Raw genomic sequence first — 17,302 nt, 5'->3', positions numbered from 1 at the left:
CGACAGGCTTATGGGACCTATGCCTGTGTTCTATCCTATGAGTCTCCTGCTTATGATAAGCAACACTTTTAGACAGCACAGCACAAAACAGGAGCATGAAAGAAAGCTTACTTTTGCCAGTTTGTTTAGAGATCCCAAGAGCTCAGCTGCAGTCTCCAGAGTGAGCGAAGATTTCTATTTCATCCTTGTTGCCAAAACTATTAGGAGGAAAATCTTTTCCTCTGCCAACTTAGGTTCGAGTGTTTGGGGGCCTGTGAATTAATTGACAACAGAAAGATCAATAGGAGAAAAGTTTATTACTCACACATGGCAGGACACCTGTAGAATAACCAAGTGACTGACTTTACTTAGCCACATGGGCTTGGGAATCAAGAATGGTACTGCTTTACTAAAACATTCTTGAGCATGAGTTAACCTAAAATAAAAACTCGTCTCAACCAAAACTATGTTGCTTGTTAACTATGGTTCAGTAATATAATGTGTGAAGTTCTAAAGTCACGTTCACATTTCTTATGATGTTATCAGAGAAATTACTTGGTGGTGATCTGGATTACAGATAGTTTTCTAGAAACTTTAGTCTAATACAATTTCCTTGTGATGCATAAAATTTGTGTTGGCATTTCCATGTTCACCAGGGCTGCTAGCTTTGGGTCTTTCTGAAGGAATAGATTTCCCTTGAGGACTTCTTTCTTTATAAGAATCAGGAAAACCCTGAGGGAGATGTGGGGGGTTCCTGGGACTTGGAGGCCAGGCTAGATTGGGCTGTGCTGTCACTTGTAGTGCCCAGAAGCAGATATAACCTAAGTCATTGTCAAGGAGGGGAGCTACGGTTGGTGTTAGAGAGAGAGCATCACACGTCCACCTCCAGTTCCTGGCTGTAGGAAGTGAGGTGAGAAATCAGTTCTAAAAACCGTCTGTGGCTTCCAGTGCCCTGAGAATAAAATCAAAACTCCTTGGCCTGAAAGGCCCTGTCTGCTGTACCAAGCGTCTCATCATTTGAGCCAATTTGGCCTTTTTTCAGATACTCTGGAGGCCAGGTGTTTCCCCTTTTAAAACCTCTGCTCATTTTATTTCTTCTGCCTGAATGGCATCCCTGGGCTCTTCTATGGCTGGCTTCTCTTCACCCTTTCAGGTCACAGTGTCACCTCTTCAGTGAGGCCTTTCCTAATTAGCGAATATTAGTAAGCTTCCTCTATTTCTATTTCAGCCCCCTGGTTGCTTCCACGTTAGCATTTCACATTTTGTATTTATTTAGGTGGTTTTACGTACACACTCTCTCCCATCTATTTAGACTGTCGATGCAAATGAATATGGACTTTCTTTTGTTTGTACCACCTTCAGCTGAAACTGTCATTGCAGCACCCATGTCCCCTCTCCTTTACCACTGCACACCTGCCAGGCTTTCAACTGCCAGTATTTGCATTCCTTTGCCTGAAAACTTACTTTGGCTTCTGGAAGCTGACCCTGCCTACCTGTGCTGCCACCTGAAATGTTAGAAAGGAAGTAGTCCTCCACCAATCACTGATAGGAATTAGTGTATAAATGCCCAGGCTCCCTCACCCGTTTGGAAGCTAGTCATCTAAAGTGTTGGCAGGCTCATAATGCATCTTTTTTTTGGCTAATTCTCCTTCCCTGTCTCATTTCACCACTCCCTTACCAGTGTTTTCTGCACCTCCCAAATGAATTATTTATGTTCAAATCTTTGTGGGGGGGATGCTTCTGGCATGTGTAGGTGACAGTAAATATTTGTTGAATGAATGAATGAGTGGATGGATGGGTGGGTAGCTGGGTGGGTGGATGGAATGATAGATGAGAATAGGTTACAAAATGGAGTTCAAGGCTGGATGAGGTGTAACGTTTCAAACTATAACTGAAAAAACAAAGGTGTGGTGAGCTCATTCTAAGTGGGGAGAGTTGGCTCACAAAAAACATGGAAGCCTACCTGACGGTGTAGGTACAGGCAGTTTACAGAGAATTTAATATGGAATTTTTAAAAGCTAAGGTTTTCTTTAGGCCCCCTGCCCAATTATTGATGATGTATGGATGCTCGACTTAACGTACAGTTTTTACATTTATTGTTATATTAGAGTATTTACCTAAAGCATTAAAATGTGCTATGCAAACTCATAAATAAAGTTTAACATGAATTTGATTCAATTTAGGTTAAGTTAACAGTCCAATCACCTTTCAGAAATATGTCTGGAAGTGAGAATTGGGCTGTAGGTGAAATCAGATGGTGAGATTTAGTCAGCGCCATGGAAAGAAGTGATCACAAAAAGGGACCGCAGCTGTGGAGGGTGATGTAACTGATTTCAGTGTGGGAAGTACTCTTGGATGTTTTTATCAGTATTATTATGGTGTCCCCTAGACAGGTTCACAAAGTTGTTTAGGGGCTGACTAGAACTCCTGAATCAGAAATCATTTCTGTTTTCGGTAGATTATGAATATCACTCATACTCGAAGCTAGACTGCGAGTTTCCTGATGGTAAGAAAAGAACATCAGGGTCTGACTCCAGTGAGGTCAGTGCATGACACGCAGGTGGCTTTGAATGCATGAAAAGTGTGAGTGGTGGGGCCAACCTGCTCTTATGATTAGTATTATTTTCAAATGCAAGACAATCGATATGGACTAGTAAATCATCCATCACTAAGTGAAGCATTCCTCAAATCAAAAGAATTTAATTCTGACGCTCCATGCGATGGGTGTGATCTAGCCACACATTTAAAAATTAAAGCTAATGTGTCTAAAATCCTGTAAATTTATATAAACTTTCTATAAGGAAATATTAATATAATGGTGCTGATTGAAAACTGTTGTGTTTAAACAAGCATTATGTATGAAACCAAACTAACTGAACATGCTAATGGAAAATATTGTTCAGAAATAATTTCCAGGAAAACATCTAACTTCGTTTGATGAATCACCCTGCCTTTTCTTCATGCATATTGAGAATCGTGCAATTCTGTTTCTTTTTTAGTTTTGGCTACCCAAGAGCTCAGAACTTAATTTGCAGCTGAATTTTCCTAAGCACATAAGAACTTATGGCTTTTAGATTTATCTTCTAAATTTCTCCTTGTTTTTAAAATCTATTCTGATTTTCCTCTTTCCTTGGCCTGAATTTTTTTTATGTTGCCTTATTTTTCTCTCTTACTTTATGTAAGTCACCAGAAGCTTTTTGTGGAAAATGGAGGGATAAATGATTCATGTATAAAACATAAAGAAACAATCTATTTTTATTGCATTACTACTCTTTTTTTTTTTCTCCCAGGCCAAATGTTTGTGAAGAACAGTAGCTGACTATGGTGGGACTTCCACACCCGTTTGTCCGAGCATTCACACGCACCATCCAGCTCTGGAAACAGGGCTGTACCGGACCAAGGCGGTGTGTGGATTATGAAAGAAGGTAATGGTCCTTCTGCTATTTCATTTTGATTACTAAAAATCAAAGCCTAAAGCCTCAACTGTGTCTAAAGATTTCATCCAGTAAATTTTAGAAAATAATTATATAACTGAGTAAACAAGCATAAGATACGTCCACCATGGACTTTCAGAATTATATTTTCCTACAGAGAAAGGATATACTATTACTTTACTTTAGGCCTCATTTATGTGTGAGGTATTTTGTGTTAGATACCACTAATTTTACCTCATGACATGATAGACTGTTGAAAACTGAAGATCAGAAGACTGACAGAAACAAGGAATATTGTGTTGGTTTGCTAAATTTAGCACGACTTGGATCGGGGGCATCTACAGTTGTGAACCACGATCTGACCTGCCCTTGGTTCCCTCGTCAGACTTTGAAACCTAGAGCTTCTTTAACTTTATTATGGCCTTTGAATTAGGATTAACTCTGCAGGCTGGGAGAGGAGAGAAAAAGCGAGTACGGTGCTTTTAATGTGTCGAGGCTTCATGAGGACTTTTTTTCCAAAGTTTTAAAATAATTTTACAAAATACGTAACCTCTTAATACAAATGGTTGCTAATGGGTTAAGTTTTACGTAAATGAGTCAACTGGGTCTAAATTCAGGATACTTAAAGTTAAAAAAGGTGTGGCTTTAGATTAATGAATTTATTATTAGTAGTAGTATTATGACTACTGCTACTGTTGCCAAAGCAAAGTTGGGGACATTTATAAATAACTGGGTTTGCCATTGTGTAGAAATAGCAACACACTGATAATATAGGACTCAATAAAATATTATAAGACTAAATCATTTAAATGGTAGATATTTACACATACATCGTGTGTGTGTGAGTGTGTAAGCTTCAGACGGATAGGCTTTTATCGGTCTACACTCAGGACATTTAAATGAAGTTTAAATCAGAAAACTTTCCCTAGCTCTTACTAGCTGTGTAACCCTAGGCAAAGTTCCTATATTTCTCTGTGCCTTAGTCTATAAAGTTAGAAAAATAATACCATGCATGGATATTATGAGGATTAACTGAAGACATATTTAACACATAGGGCACAATGCTTGGTACACAGTAGGTACTTTAATATGTTTATGCATTAGAGTATCTGTTTTTGAAAATGGCTTTTCATTTAGATTTTTCTGTACTCTCCCCATGAGGTTTAATCATTGTTGACATTAGACTGAACCAAAGAAAGTCCACTACCATATAGACATTCAGACTTGGGAAAGCAAATAGGAATAAGTAGATGTTTTATATTTTTATTCTCAAGAGCTCTGTAGTTTTATACACTCCTTTATTCAGTAAATATTTATGACCTTGGGTTTGGAGTTGAGGCAGTTTTCAGAGATGTTTGGTATATTTGCCAAACTAATATCCCTTTTGTTTGTGTATAGGTATGCAAACCTACGCTTATATCCCGATTGGAGAGATACACGTACAAAATATTAGGTTATGCTTCAAGATGGTGATTAATTGTCATAAAAATAGTACAACCAATAAGTCCAATTTTTGAGAGAAGAGAAGAAGCAATATACATTGGCATGGTGGGGAAAGAGAAGTTGGAGGAAGTGGAACTTGAACTTGGCTTTGAATAATGAAGGGGATTTGTACTGGTGATATGAAGATAGGCAAGTGAAGGGGACAGAATAAGTTAATACTTTTAGGATAAAGAATAAATACGACATTGATCTGATAGAAAGGTAATTAGCCAGTTTAGAGATGTTTGGTATTATGGTCTATTAAGAGGTCAGCATGAATTAGCGTTTTCAACCTTTTGTTGATTATTGCCCCCTAAGGAGCCTTTCTTTGTCAACTTTCTTTTTTAAATGTTAGTAATCATCCCCCTCCCCCGTGATGTTTTAATACCATCGATATACTTTGTATTCATTTATGTACTGTGCTCCTTTGTAGGACCTCAAACGACGTTATTAGCTAAGATTCTTTTCACCCCTCTCACCCAAGAACTGGTTGTCGCCCCCTTGTGGGTGGTCCACCACTGCTGAGAATGCATGCTATAGCAGGACCAATAAATGAGGGACTTTCACTGCCAAGTTGAAAAGCATGTACTTTATTATCCTTCAGGATTTCATTATTCTGTTTATAATTTTGTGTTTCATTCTGGTAGCTTGAGTGACCCTTCGGGTAATTTATACCATAGGTCATGGGGGTCCCTCCTAATTTTCATTAACCTATACCTATATTAAATCTTGGTTGCATATGTTGTGAGGTGTGTGTGTGTGTGCGCGCGCGTGCGTATAAACGGCAGGATTTCGGTTGGAGGGAGAATTCTTTTTTGGGTTTAAGATGACAGCTTTGCCTTAAGAGGAAGCATTGCTGATCCAGATTCCTGTGTTTCTTAGAGGATGCGGTACTACACCATCTACAGACAGACGTACAGCGTGGAGCAGCAGACCATCTATAGGTGCTGCCCTGCTTGGAGCCGCCAGGACGATGAACCTGGCTGCCTACAGTGTAAGTTATAATTTTTCCTGTCTAACTCTCTGTCACTAGAAGTAATGGTTTCGCTCCGTTTTGGGCTTCAGTCATATCATGCTTGCCAAGTTTTAGGCATCTTTAGAATCATCACAAATTCAGAGCATCTCTTTGGACTGAAAATTTACACATGACATGTGCCAAAATGCACAATACGCCTTGCTGTTGAGCGTTTCTAATGATAGGTCAGAACTCAGGACCCATAGCACTGCTACTGTATATTCTGTCTCTTTATTTAAAAGACAGTTTATTTAAAGCCAAATAGGTTACATCTTGCCTTCCATCTCCCTTTTCTGTTTGCCTGTTTCCCGTATCATCAAATTTGTAATCCACAGTTGATTCAAAAGTCTGGAGGGAAATCACCGTAGTAAATCTAAATGGGATTTCTCGACTTGTGCTTGTCATGATTAATTGCACAACTCTGGAGGCAGTTTCCTTTTTTAAGATGAGGTATGCAGTCCTTTTACAAACCTCTGGCGAGGGTATTCCAGACCCTTCGGAGTAGTTTGACAGCACTCAAGCTGCAGAACTAGTGGCCTTATATAGTTCATTCACGCCAGGAGGAATGGCTCGTTCAGCGACTCCTTTACCTGTGTGTTTCTGGTTATTGCCAAGTCGCTTAAAATGCTTCAGTGTGTTGCAGTCAGTGTAGCACACAGCACAACAGTTCATCTCTCCTGCTGTCTGGTACCTTAGGGAGCTTGTCAGCATCCTGTTTCCTTGCCCACTGTCCTTTCTGCTCTTGAAATATCTAGAGGAAGTGGCCTCAGGATTCCCATGTTAGGCAGGCTTGGCATTGAGTGGTGCACCAGAGGTCACTGTATTTGCAGGCTGTGCTGGGCCACTGCAGCTGGCTGGTTTAGGCTCAGTGAAAACATCTGCCCATGATGTCATCTCAGCTACGTTATAAACTCCTGGAAATTAATGACTGTGAGATGAATTCTTTATATTGCCGTATGACACCTACCACAGTCCTTTGCCTCTGGAAAGTATTAGTATTTCTTGCTTGATTTTAAATTGTTTTGGCCACACGATCATCTTATCCATGGAGTTTCTTTAGACTAGTGCTACTCAAACTTGAATGTGAATACAAATCACCTAGTATCTTGTTAAAATGTGGATTCGGATTCAGTAGGTCTGGAGTGAGGCCCGAGATTCTGCATTTCTACAAACTTCTAGGTGATATGGATGCTACCACATAGAGTTCTACAAGGCTCTAGACAGCAAGGCCTTAATAAAAAACTTATAATAAAAACACTGTTTAACCTCTGCTATGGAGGGGCTGGTGGAAATGTCTAGATTATATTTATATTAGCAACTTGCTGCTTACATTGAGGATTTTCTTTCTTTCCCTCAACTCCATTCTCCCCTGTCTCCTCATCTACCTACCTTTTAGCTGTCTCTGCAGTGGGGACTTGTTTCAATGGAAGGAGATGCTCAGACAGTGAAGCCCAGTGGTGCCAGTGTTCAGAGGGTTTTCAGGGACCCCGCTGTCAGTATGGTGAGTCACCAGCAATACCATTTTTTTATGACTTGGAGCTGTCTGCTTTGCTTTTAGGGGCCAGCCAATTTTGTCGATTCAAACTAATGGCAGGGTTATGCCTCCGGGGATTGGTGAGCATTAAAATGAGCCACTAAGCAAAATCCTATAACCTACAGTGTACTCAGCATCACAAATTATGCTTTGCAGTTTAGTTTTAATTATTTACTATAAGAGTTCAAAGGGTAGCAGTAAGTACAAAATAGTCTATTTTGTAAAGGAAATGGCAGCTTAATAAGAAAACCTCATTCTGACCTCAGATGTTAAATCTTTAACAGAGCCATGGATTGAAATTGCTGGTACCATATTCTTCTGTGAGATCACTGTGGTTTGTGAATAACTAAAGCAGAGATTAACACAAATTCAGTGTGATATGATGTTTACTACTTTCATGCCCTTTATTAAAAAAAAAAAACTAAAAAAATGAACACTTGCAGATTCTCCATTTTGAAACTCAGTAACCTAGTTTTGAGGGTTGAAACTTTATTGACTGTCAATTTTGGACATGTGCATTTAGGATGTTTCTTGTGCTGGAAATTTCCAGAATGGCCAAGGATTTATCCTTTTCTGCATCTGCCATGAGATCGTGTGCTTTCAAAAGAGTTTGTTTTGACTTGATCATCTGATTCTAGTCTCCAGAGAACGTGAATGCATCTGCATTTATCTTTTCAGAGCAGGAAAAACAAAACAAAACCTATCTTATAGAAGTTAAAGAAATAGGTGTGAAAAGCTAACGAAAATATAAAATCTTCTGCTGATACGTTTGCTTTCTCTTATTCATTACTTGAATCTTTGTAAGTGACATTGGAAGGCTGCTGAGAGCTCATCACTCATGTCCATTTGTCTCCTCTGCCCTTGGCATAAGGTTAACGCTCACGTTTTTCATGGGTCGCTTCAAAGCTTTTCTTCTTGTAAATTAATCCTGATACTCCTTTCGGAGTTGTTTGCTTTTTTTTTTTTTTAAACAAATTTGTGAATTAACGTAAAGCTGATTTTTAACCTCAGTTTATTCTTTGACCATGGAACACTGATTCTGAAACAGAGGTCAGTGTATGCTTTGAGCTCTAGGGTGTATCTTCAACTATTCCTATTATTTTTAAGAAGCTAACAGAAATTATACATTGATCCGTGATAACAAATTATTTGCCTCTGAATAAATTGTTTCAACTGCATGTACAACCCTAGTTTCCTCATCTTGATCAGTAGCTGTGATGGGCAATTACACATATCATTGATTCATTAAGAATTTTTTAAAATAATTAATTGTTACTTTATTAATTCATTTGTTTTAGTAGAGCAAATCTTGTAAAACATCAAGTCCCTGAGGGGAAAGGTAATTAAAGAGACATATGGTAGTGATAAAGCCCAAGAAATTACACGTGAATTAATTTATTCTTTATTTCTACATTAGTTCTTGAATATTTTGATTATTCTGGTCTCTTAACAACTGGATTATTTAAACATAGGCAGAATCAGTGTATCCTTTCCACAAGTTTGTTTGCACACCAAAAAGTTCCAAAAGTCCTGAGAGAAGACCAACCGTATAGAATACCTTTCAGGAGTCTGCACGGCATTTTGCAGTATTGTTGTCCAAGTGTGTTTATGTTTAGATTTTGACAGCATTTCTCTCACTGTGGGACTCCTGTTGAATTTAAAAAGAAAAATCGATGAACCCTCAGGGTTGTAGGAGCATCCGGCATCTCCTACGTGGTATCACATTTCATCCAGCAAGATGAGCTATCACAAAGTATGTAAATTTGAGAGGGTTTTATGGAGGAATTTTGAAGCCTTCCTAGGAAATTAAATATTTGGGGAAACAAGTGGAAAACCCAATTAAGAAGGAATGACATTAGCTGAATCTTGAAAGTGGATTAAAAAGAAAATCAGCAAAGAAATTAGAAAGAATATAGTTAGAAAGAATTACAGAAAGAATTAGAAAGAAATTAGAAAGAATTAGAAAATTAGAAAGAATATAACTGATAGGACATATACTCTATCAAGCAGGTTGAATTATAGTCTGGCAGTACTGCCTATAATCTATCTCTATTCTAGTGGCTGGATTTGAGTTTGAATTATGAATACATAATCCTTGGTCTGATTGAAACTACTGTCTCTCTCTATTTATAGTATATATCTCCCAATGAAAATAGCTTTAATGTTGTTTTCCAAATTATATAAATAATAATTCAAATGATTAAAAAAATTCAAATTAAAAAAAATTTCAAATAATAAAAAATTAACAGTATATACAGTGTAAGAAAGTAAAAAAAATAGACTGTCCTACTGCCCTCAGATAACCATGTGCTCACCCTTTTGTGTGTATTTATTCATATTCATACATGCATATGCAATTTTACATAAATGAAATCATATTCTATGTACTATTTTGCCGTGAACACGTCTCTTTTTTTCTTACCTTCCCCTTTCTTCTCTCCTCTTCCCCTCCAGCTTCCTCTCCCCTCCCCCGTAACAACCTGCTGAATACTCTTTTGTATCTTTCTCTGTGCTCATGGAATCGTATACAAACAGTGCATAATATTCCGTGGTATCGATGTACCATAAATTTTTAATCACCCATTTATCGATGAACATTCATTTTGTTTTTAGTTTTTTGGCCCAACAATCAGTGCTGCAATAATATGGTGCTTTTATTTCTGTGATATAGATTCCCAGCAGTGGGATTGTTGGGGTCAATGAATATGTATATTTTTAATTTTAATGTATTTAAGGATCAAAATATTCGTTTAAATTATTTGTAAAATGTTTTGTGGGCTATGATAATGGCTTTACCAGTTTATTTGGTTGGGATGGATTAAAATCTAGATGGATGCTAATTATTTACTTATTTTATGACATGTTAACATAATAGGGAATCACTTACATCTTCATCCAAAACCAGAGATGTGATGAATTGAAATATCTAGGATCAGAGTTATTGTAAACGTGGATTGCTCTTAGTATAGGGTCAAGTTGACTTTATTTGAGACATGTGGGAAAAAATGTCTAGAAAATGAACCAGATGGCCTTTTAAAATCAGAGAAAAGAATCTAGTCCTAGAGAGAGAAGGGACATGCTAATAACCGAGAGAAATGCTTGAAGTTAATAATGATTCAAAAATTGCTGATCTACTTAACTCATTTGAAAAATCTGCCTCTAATAAGGAAAAATGAAGAAAATGAATTTGGACAATTAGGAAGTAATGAAGAGCTTTCTAAAATAGCTATTGATTAAAGGAATCAAAAGGAATACTTTGAAGATTTGAATACATGCAAATCAGGCTGGATAGCTGGTGGTGAAATTTTCTCTCTTTTTAAATTCTATAGATGCAGGCAGAACAACTGGGACCTTCATTAACTGATTAATATCACACACAAAGTCACACCTTTTCTGCTGGTCACTTATTCTATCTTCCCTTTCTCTGGTCAGAAGTCAAGTGAAATTATAATGTGCCTAATGGTTGGATGCTAAGACTCTGAGGTTTTTTGTCTCTTTTATTCATATATTCATTTATTCATTCTTTTAGTCAGTCTTCTAGTTAGTCAGTAAACATTTATACACCAGGCTGTGTGCTAGGTACTGCGGATACCAAAACAAATATGGTATCCTCAGTGTGGTGGGAAGTAGTGACCAAGAAACGAGTGATTATAATGTAGCTCACAAGTGCTATGATGGAGGTGATTCTGTCATAAAAGAAAACGGGAGAGGGTCCATCTGTGTCATGCCAGGAGATAAGGGAAGATTTCTCACAAGATATGAAAATACAAAATACAACTTATTCTTAAAGACAAACAGAACAATAATATGCAGTTAGGCATAGGGAATAGAATATTTCCCAGAGACACGAAAAGTAGAGAAGTTCAAGGAGTAATAATAATACAAGTAGTTTTCTTGGCTGCAATAAGACATGCACATGAGATATGGCAAAAAATGTGGCTTTGTTTATGTCCAGAGCAGCAATTCTTTAGCCTTTCTTGGTCCAGCCAAACCAGCTATTCCAGAACCTCATGCAGAGGTGGCTAACTGATGGGATTCTGCAAGCACTCTGCCTTCCCTAAGTTCAGATCCCTGAGCAGGCAGTCCAGCAGTTGGGGTTTCTTGAGCATACAACAGTACAGGTTGGTACTCTACTTGTATGCCAGAGTCCCCAGATGTCTCCATTCCTTCAAAGTGTGATGTCGATGCACATTAAAAATAGAGTGTTACTGGAATGCTGTCTGGTGACATGGAAAGCCCTCAGAAGTTCTGGGGTTGAGGTTGGGTCTCACCACGGGCCACTTGGCATTATCTTGGAGAATCATTATAATGACTTGGAGAAGTCATTTTATATCCCTGAGCCTCAGTGTCATCATTTGTAAAATAATAATAGCTCTAATTTTCCTGAGCACCTTCCATGTACCAGGCATTATTCTAAACAATTTATATGGATTAAATTATTAATCTTTTCAACAAGTCTGTGAGGTGAATACTCCTACTTGCCCCATTTTTGTACCTGACTGAAGCATACAAACCTGTCAAAGGTCAAACAACTAGAAAGTAGGGGATCTGGGATCCACATCCATGTGTTCTGGCTCCAGAGCCTGCAAGCTTAACCTTCAAGCCATGGTCCCTTTATGGAAATACTTGACATAATTATCTGTCTGCCAGGTTGTTATTTGTGAGAGTTGCATGAGATAATCATTGTGATCTGTAAGTTGGAAAGCGTTATCCGAGCATTATTCCTTTTTATTGACTGTAAATTTTCTGAGAATCTTTCACTTTGCACCAAGTGAAGGGGGTAAGCCTCCTGCTGTTGCCTTGCTTTCCATCCTGTGGGAAATCTGAGCAAACTATGTGTGTTGGGTCACAGGTATGATTTTGAGTGCCCAGCAGGTTCCAATCAAGGAGTCCAACAGGCTCCCTCCATGATATATCTATTCTATGTAGATAGGAGGTTGGACCAAAGGATTTTCTTAAAATGGCATGTCTCCAAGAGCATTTTCAATTTTGGACGTAGTATGGTTTGAAATGTGTCCTCCCTAAAATTCATATATGGAAATCCCAACACCCGGTAGCTCAGAATGTGACCTTATTTAGAAATGTGGTTGTTGCTGATCTAATTAGTTAAGACGAAATCATACTGTAATAGAGTGGGCCCCTAATCCAATATGACTTGTGTCCTTGTAAAAAGAAGAAATTTGGACACAGAGGCATGCACATAGGAAGAATACCATGGGAAGATGAAGGCAGGGATCAGGGTGATGTATCTATAAGCCAAAAAATGCAAAGACTGCCACCAGAAGCTAGAAGAGAGGCAGGAACAGATTCTCCCTCACAGCCCTCAAAAGGAACTAACCCTTTTGACACCTTGATCTCAGTCTTCCAGCCTCCAGAACTGCAAGACAACAAATTTCTGTTGTTTAAACCACTCAATTTGTGGTACTTTGTTACAGCAGCCCTGGCAAACTAATATAAGAAGTTTAGAAAACATTTTCTCTCTATCTATAGTTCCATTTCAGCAGTAGGCCTACTGAAACAATGAAAATGGGGAAAAAGTGGCAGGGGGTTTATAAAGAGCAAATCATCCTAAGAAAACTTGATGACATTGTAATTAAATTATAAAATTAGTGTGAGAAGGAGATTTAATTTGGAAAAAATGCAAAATTATTAATTGAACACGCTTATTATCTGCAATCAGAAATGAGCATTATTAGGAGACAGTATGAAATGAAACGCAGGTTATATTATGGAGATAAATTGATATGCCTTCTTAGCATGAGCTGACAGTATAAAATTGTGTTATTTTGTTTGTCACATAAAGATGCATTGCATTAGAGCCTTAAGCCCTCAGCAGGGTTCTAGCAAGTCCATATTAGGGTGACTGCATTCTGCTTTACAAAACTTGACAAAGGGTATGGCAGTATTGACAGAGATTGGGATGAGTGTAATAAAGGGACAGATAGACCATTTATGAGGAAAGTAAAGCAATAACGATCTGACATCTTGTGAGCCTGATAAAGGGGCATCCTGCTATTTGGAATGCATGCAGAAGATTTACTACTTTGACATTGACTTGAAATTAGAAGCTTTGAAAGTGCTTTTACTAACATACCCTTCCTGGTATGCTTTGCATGGCCAGTGTTAGCAACCAGAATATGTAGTTTAAAAAAGACTTCTTGAGAATGGCCTAAAATTGCAAATATGACAACCTTAGAGGAGAATGACCTAGCACCACCCAGGGTTATTTGATTCTACAGGGTGTAGTTGGTGATGAACTAGAAAATGTTGAAGGTGGATAATAATCACAATAACGTCTAACTCATAACTCACACTTTCTACATGCTAGGTGCTCTCCTAAGTGCTTTATGCACTTTGGTTCATTTAATACTCACAGCAATCCTCTAAGGTAAGTGCCATTAATAGTCCCCTTTCACAGATGACACACCTGAAGTAAAGAGAAGTTAAGTCACTTACCTGAGATCGTACACGTAGTAAATGGTGGAGCCAGGGTGTAGACTTAGAGATCTGGCTCCCAAGTTCGTCCCTTCAACCACTATGCAATGTGTCTTTAAAATGTAAGAACTTTCCTGTTTGTGAAAAATATAGTTGATCATTTCTCTGAAAAAGACTTAAGGGATTTATACTACATTTTTAGTGTTTAAACCTGCTCAGTATGCTGAGAAAACAATCTTCCTACAAAAAGTATGAGCTAAATGATTCTCTTATTTAAAGTTTTGCTCGTTATACATACACATATTGAGTGACTGTTTAGGACCTGTGTCAGAAAGACACAGCTCTGTGATTGAAAAGCCTACCTTCCGGTTATGGAGACAGCAAAACAAATCATTATAATGTGATGAATGGTGTTCTCAGAAAGCTGGATGTGCAGGACATGATACCTTATTATTATATTTTTTAAACATGAATAATCTACTTTACTGTATTTCTCAAAATTTTTTCTGTGGATCACTGATTCCATTGGATTTTAAGAAGTGTTATAGGAAATGAAGTTTCTCTGTTCAAAGAAGTTTGGGAAATTCTATGTCAAATAGCCTTACATTGTATTCATTCTTGTAGGACTTTCCAGAGCCTTCAGTGTGCTAATATGTATTGCTACTCCCTCAGAAGAGTATCTAGATTCCTGCATATTCCAAACCCCTGTAACTGTATAGCCCTTTTTATGGGGGTATCTTGAAGTATTATTGTTTTTGTGATAGTATTCTTCAAGTATTATTATTTCGTAGAACCCAGTTGCTCTGGGGGGTTATGTATATAAATATATATATATACTCAAAGTTAGCAATAAAAAAGCTAAAGCTATTTAGCTTGAGCTCCAATCTGCTCAACTAATAGTAGCATATTTATATAGTAGTTAAAAAAACACATTTAACAAGGTGCTTTCACATATGTTATCTCATTTAAGCCTCACACCCACTCTGTGAGAGAATTCGTATTATTCCCAAATTAGAGCTGAGGTGACACAGACTCAGAAAGCTTAATTGATATGCCCAAGTCACAGCTTGTTAGTAGCTGAGCCAAGACTCTAACCTAGATCTTTAACTTTAGTGTTTAATGATACTGTCCCACAGCTAACTGGGGATGAGCAGGGCTTACCATGGGCCCTTAGCGCCCCTTTTTTTTAGCCACACTGTGCACTGTGCTGGGCTAAGAAACGGAGGGGGCAGAGTGGGGTTGGGGAATTCCTTCTCAACTCTCTCCATTCAGGCCCTTTTGCAGTTTTCATAATTCATATTTTTCTCTTTCTTCTCTTTATCCATCAGAATTTAGTTCCATTGCTTCTCCCAGTAAACAAGGTCAAAGTAAAGTATTCATGGATACTAGTGGTTTAACATATTTGTATTTTAACAGTGCAAACACAAAGCTTAACCTAAATGGTGACAGAGTTCTGGCAGTCAGCAGATAGGGTGATCTTCTTGGGTAGGGGGAGCTTTGAGAAATCCCTGTGCAGGCTTCTGTTCATGCTCTTTCCATCCAGAGGTGCAGAACTAGCTGTCTCTGCCCCCTCCCAGGCAAGTAGTAGGTGTTGGTGGCAGTCCACTCCTTCACTATTATTGCCAGTGGGTGAAAGAGCTCCTGCTGTATTTGTTCCAAGCACATAATGCCAAGGTCTGGGTTTCTGACCAGGCATCATACTGCATTTTATACCCACCACCCTGCTTCCCTTGCCTTCATGAATATTCTAATACAAACTAGCTTTCTTAATCTCTATTTTATTAAATAAATTTCCCTTGACCTTCAGAATGCCTAAGGGCATAGTTACAACCACAATGAGTATGTTTACCATTGAGATAAATGCCTCAAATTAAAAGCTTATGCGAATATGAAGATGTGTAGCGAAGAATTTAACCTCATGCAAAAAGCGTTCTGCTGTTTGACCTCAGCCTCTGGTCAAATGACATTCCAATCTCTAAGCCCGTGGAATGTCGTATCTGCTAGGAGCATCTTTATTTGCCTGTGGGGCTTTGGGTCACTGCATAGTCTAACAATATGACTTAGGGTGGGGGATGGACATACCCAGATGGTCTTAGGTTGGGGGTCTTGCTACACCAGAAAGACCAACAACATGATTTATGGTAGGAGCTTTGGGTTACTCCCAGAGGGGCTGGAGATGGAAACTGAAATCAACCAAGTGGACAATCAGTCAGTCAATCAATCGTGTCTATGTAATGGAGTCTCAATGAAAACTCTGAATGTGGGGCTTGGCTGAGCTTCCCTGATTGGCAACAGTCCATGCGTATTGTCACACACTGATGCCAAGAAAGTAACATGTTCTGACTCCACAAGGAGAGGACAAAGGAAGGTCCACTTTTGGTACTTTCCGACTCTACCCTATGCACTTCTTTTCTTAGGTGATTTTAATACAATAGCTTTTAGTCATTACTGTGAGTCCGTCTAACAAATTATTGAACATAAGCTGGTCTTGGGAACTCCTTGAACTTGCAGTTGGTGTTAGAAGTGAAAGTGGTGTCTTGTGGGGACTGTCCACTCTAACTTCTCAGCTGGCCTGAACTCGCACAGAAGAGAAGTCTCTTCTCCCTTTTCTTCTCCTTCAAGACTAGAGTGTTTTGGGTCTCTGTTCTGCTTCTGAGTGAGTGTGGGACACAGAGAAAGTTAAGTAGCACTCTGTGGCTTCTCAGTTGTACAGGGTGGTACTAGATGAGGGCTTTGCTCATTGCTGGTGAAGAACAATAGTGTCTGGACTGCCTAAGTGCGTTGAAAGTAATGGCTAAACCCACCCATTTATTCAATCAGATGGCAAACCACAGAAGGCAAGTGCAAAAATAACATTTTTATAATCTGTTAGATCTGAACAGTGCTGGAGACTGGAGGATGAGGGGGCGTAGAAGAATAAAGTACATGAGACCTGAAGTTTTAAGAGCCTGCCTGCATCTTGAATGAACATTTGTGGAAGTCATTGTAATGGTTAAAAAATGGCTTTAAAGACTATATGCTGAAGAATATTTAACAACTGGAGGTTTAGTTATGTAACTTAAATAAAGGCTATTTTTTTTGTTTTGACAGAAGAGATGATATGTTTTGTTCTGTGGTGAATTCTAGTGACCCCTGCTTAGCTTTCATTTATCACAAATAATCTTCTCCAGGATACTGCAATTGCTGCAATGTAGAGATGCTTATATTACATCTAACCTTGGAGAAGGGTCAAAATAAATCTGTGAATTAAGCAAGAATACATTATAGCTGGCTGAGGAGCGTGTCAGGAATACCTGAAAAGAAAACTATAACTATTTTTTCCCTACGGCCTATGTGCAAGTTGATGTGGCTCCTTTTCCATCTACTTGGAGTTTAGTAGAGAAATACTGTTTTTCATTTTAGTCCTAATGTGAGTAAATGTCC

At 38.4% G+C, this 17,302-nt stretch overlaps 1 protein-coding gene across 1 annotated transcript in view; it reads left to right on the top strand.

Annotated features, from left to right (window-relative positions):
- The window catches only part of LOC101390896 (uncharacterized), a 584,743-nt gene that overhangs the window by 63,861 nt on the left and 503,580 nt on the right, over positions 1-17,302 (top strand). Inside the window, 3 exon segments of the mRNA XM_087440065.1 lie at positions 3,270-3,404; positions 5,780-5,889; positions 7,307-7,411. Coding sequence (XP_087296191.1) covers positions 3,270-3,404; positions 5,780-5,889; positions 7,307-7,411 — 350 coding nt within the window.

The sequence above is a fragment of the Ceratotherium simum genome, chromosome 15 (assembly GCF_057802395.1).
Source record: "Ceratotherium simum simum isolate JZ-2026a chromosome 15, ASM5780239v1, whole genome shotgun sequence".
NCBI lineage: Eukaryota > Metazoa > Chordata > Mammalia > Perissodactyla > Rhinocerotidae > Ceratotherium > Ceratotherium simum.
Note: the sequence above shows the minus strand (reverse complement) of the source record. Positions and strands in the feature narration are given on the sequence as shown.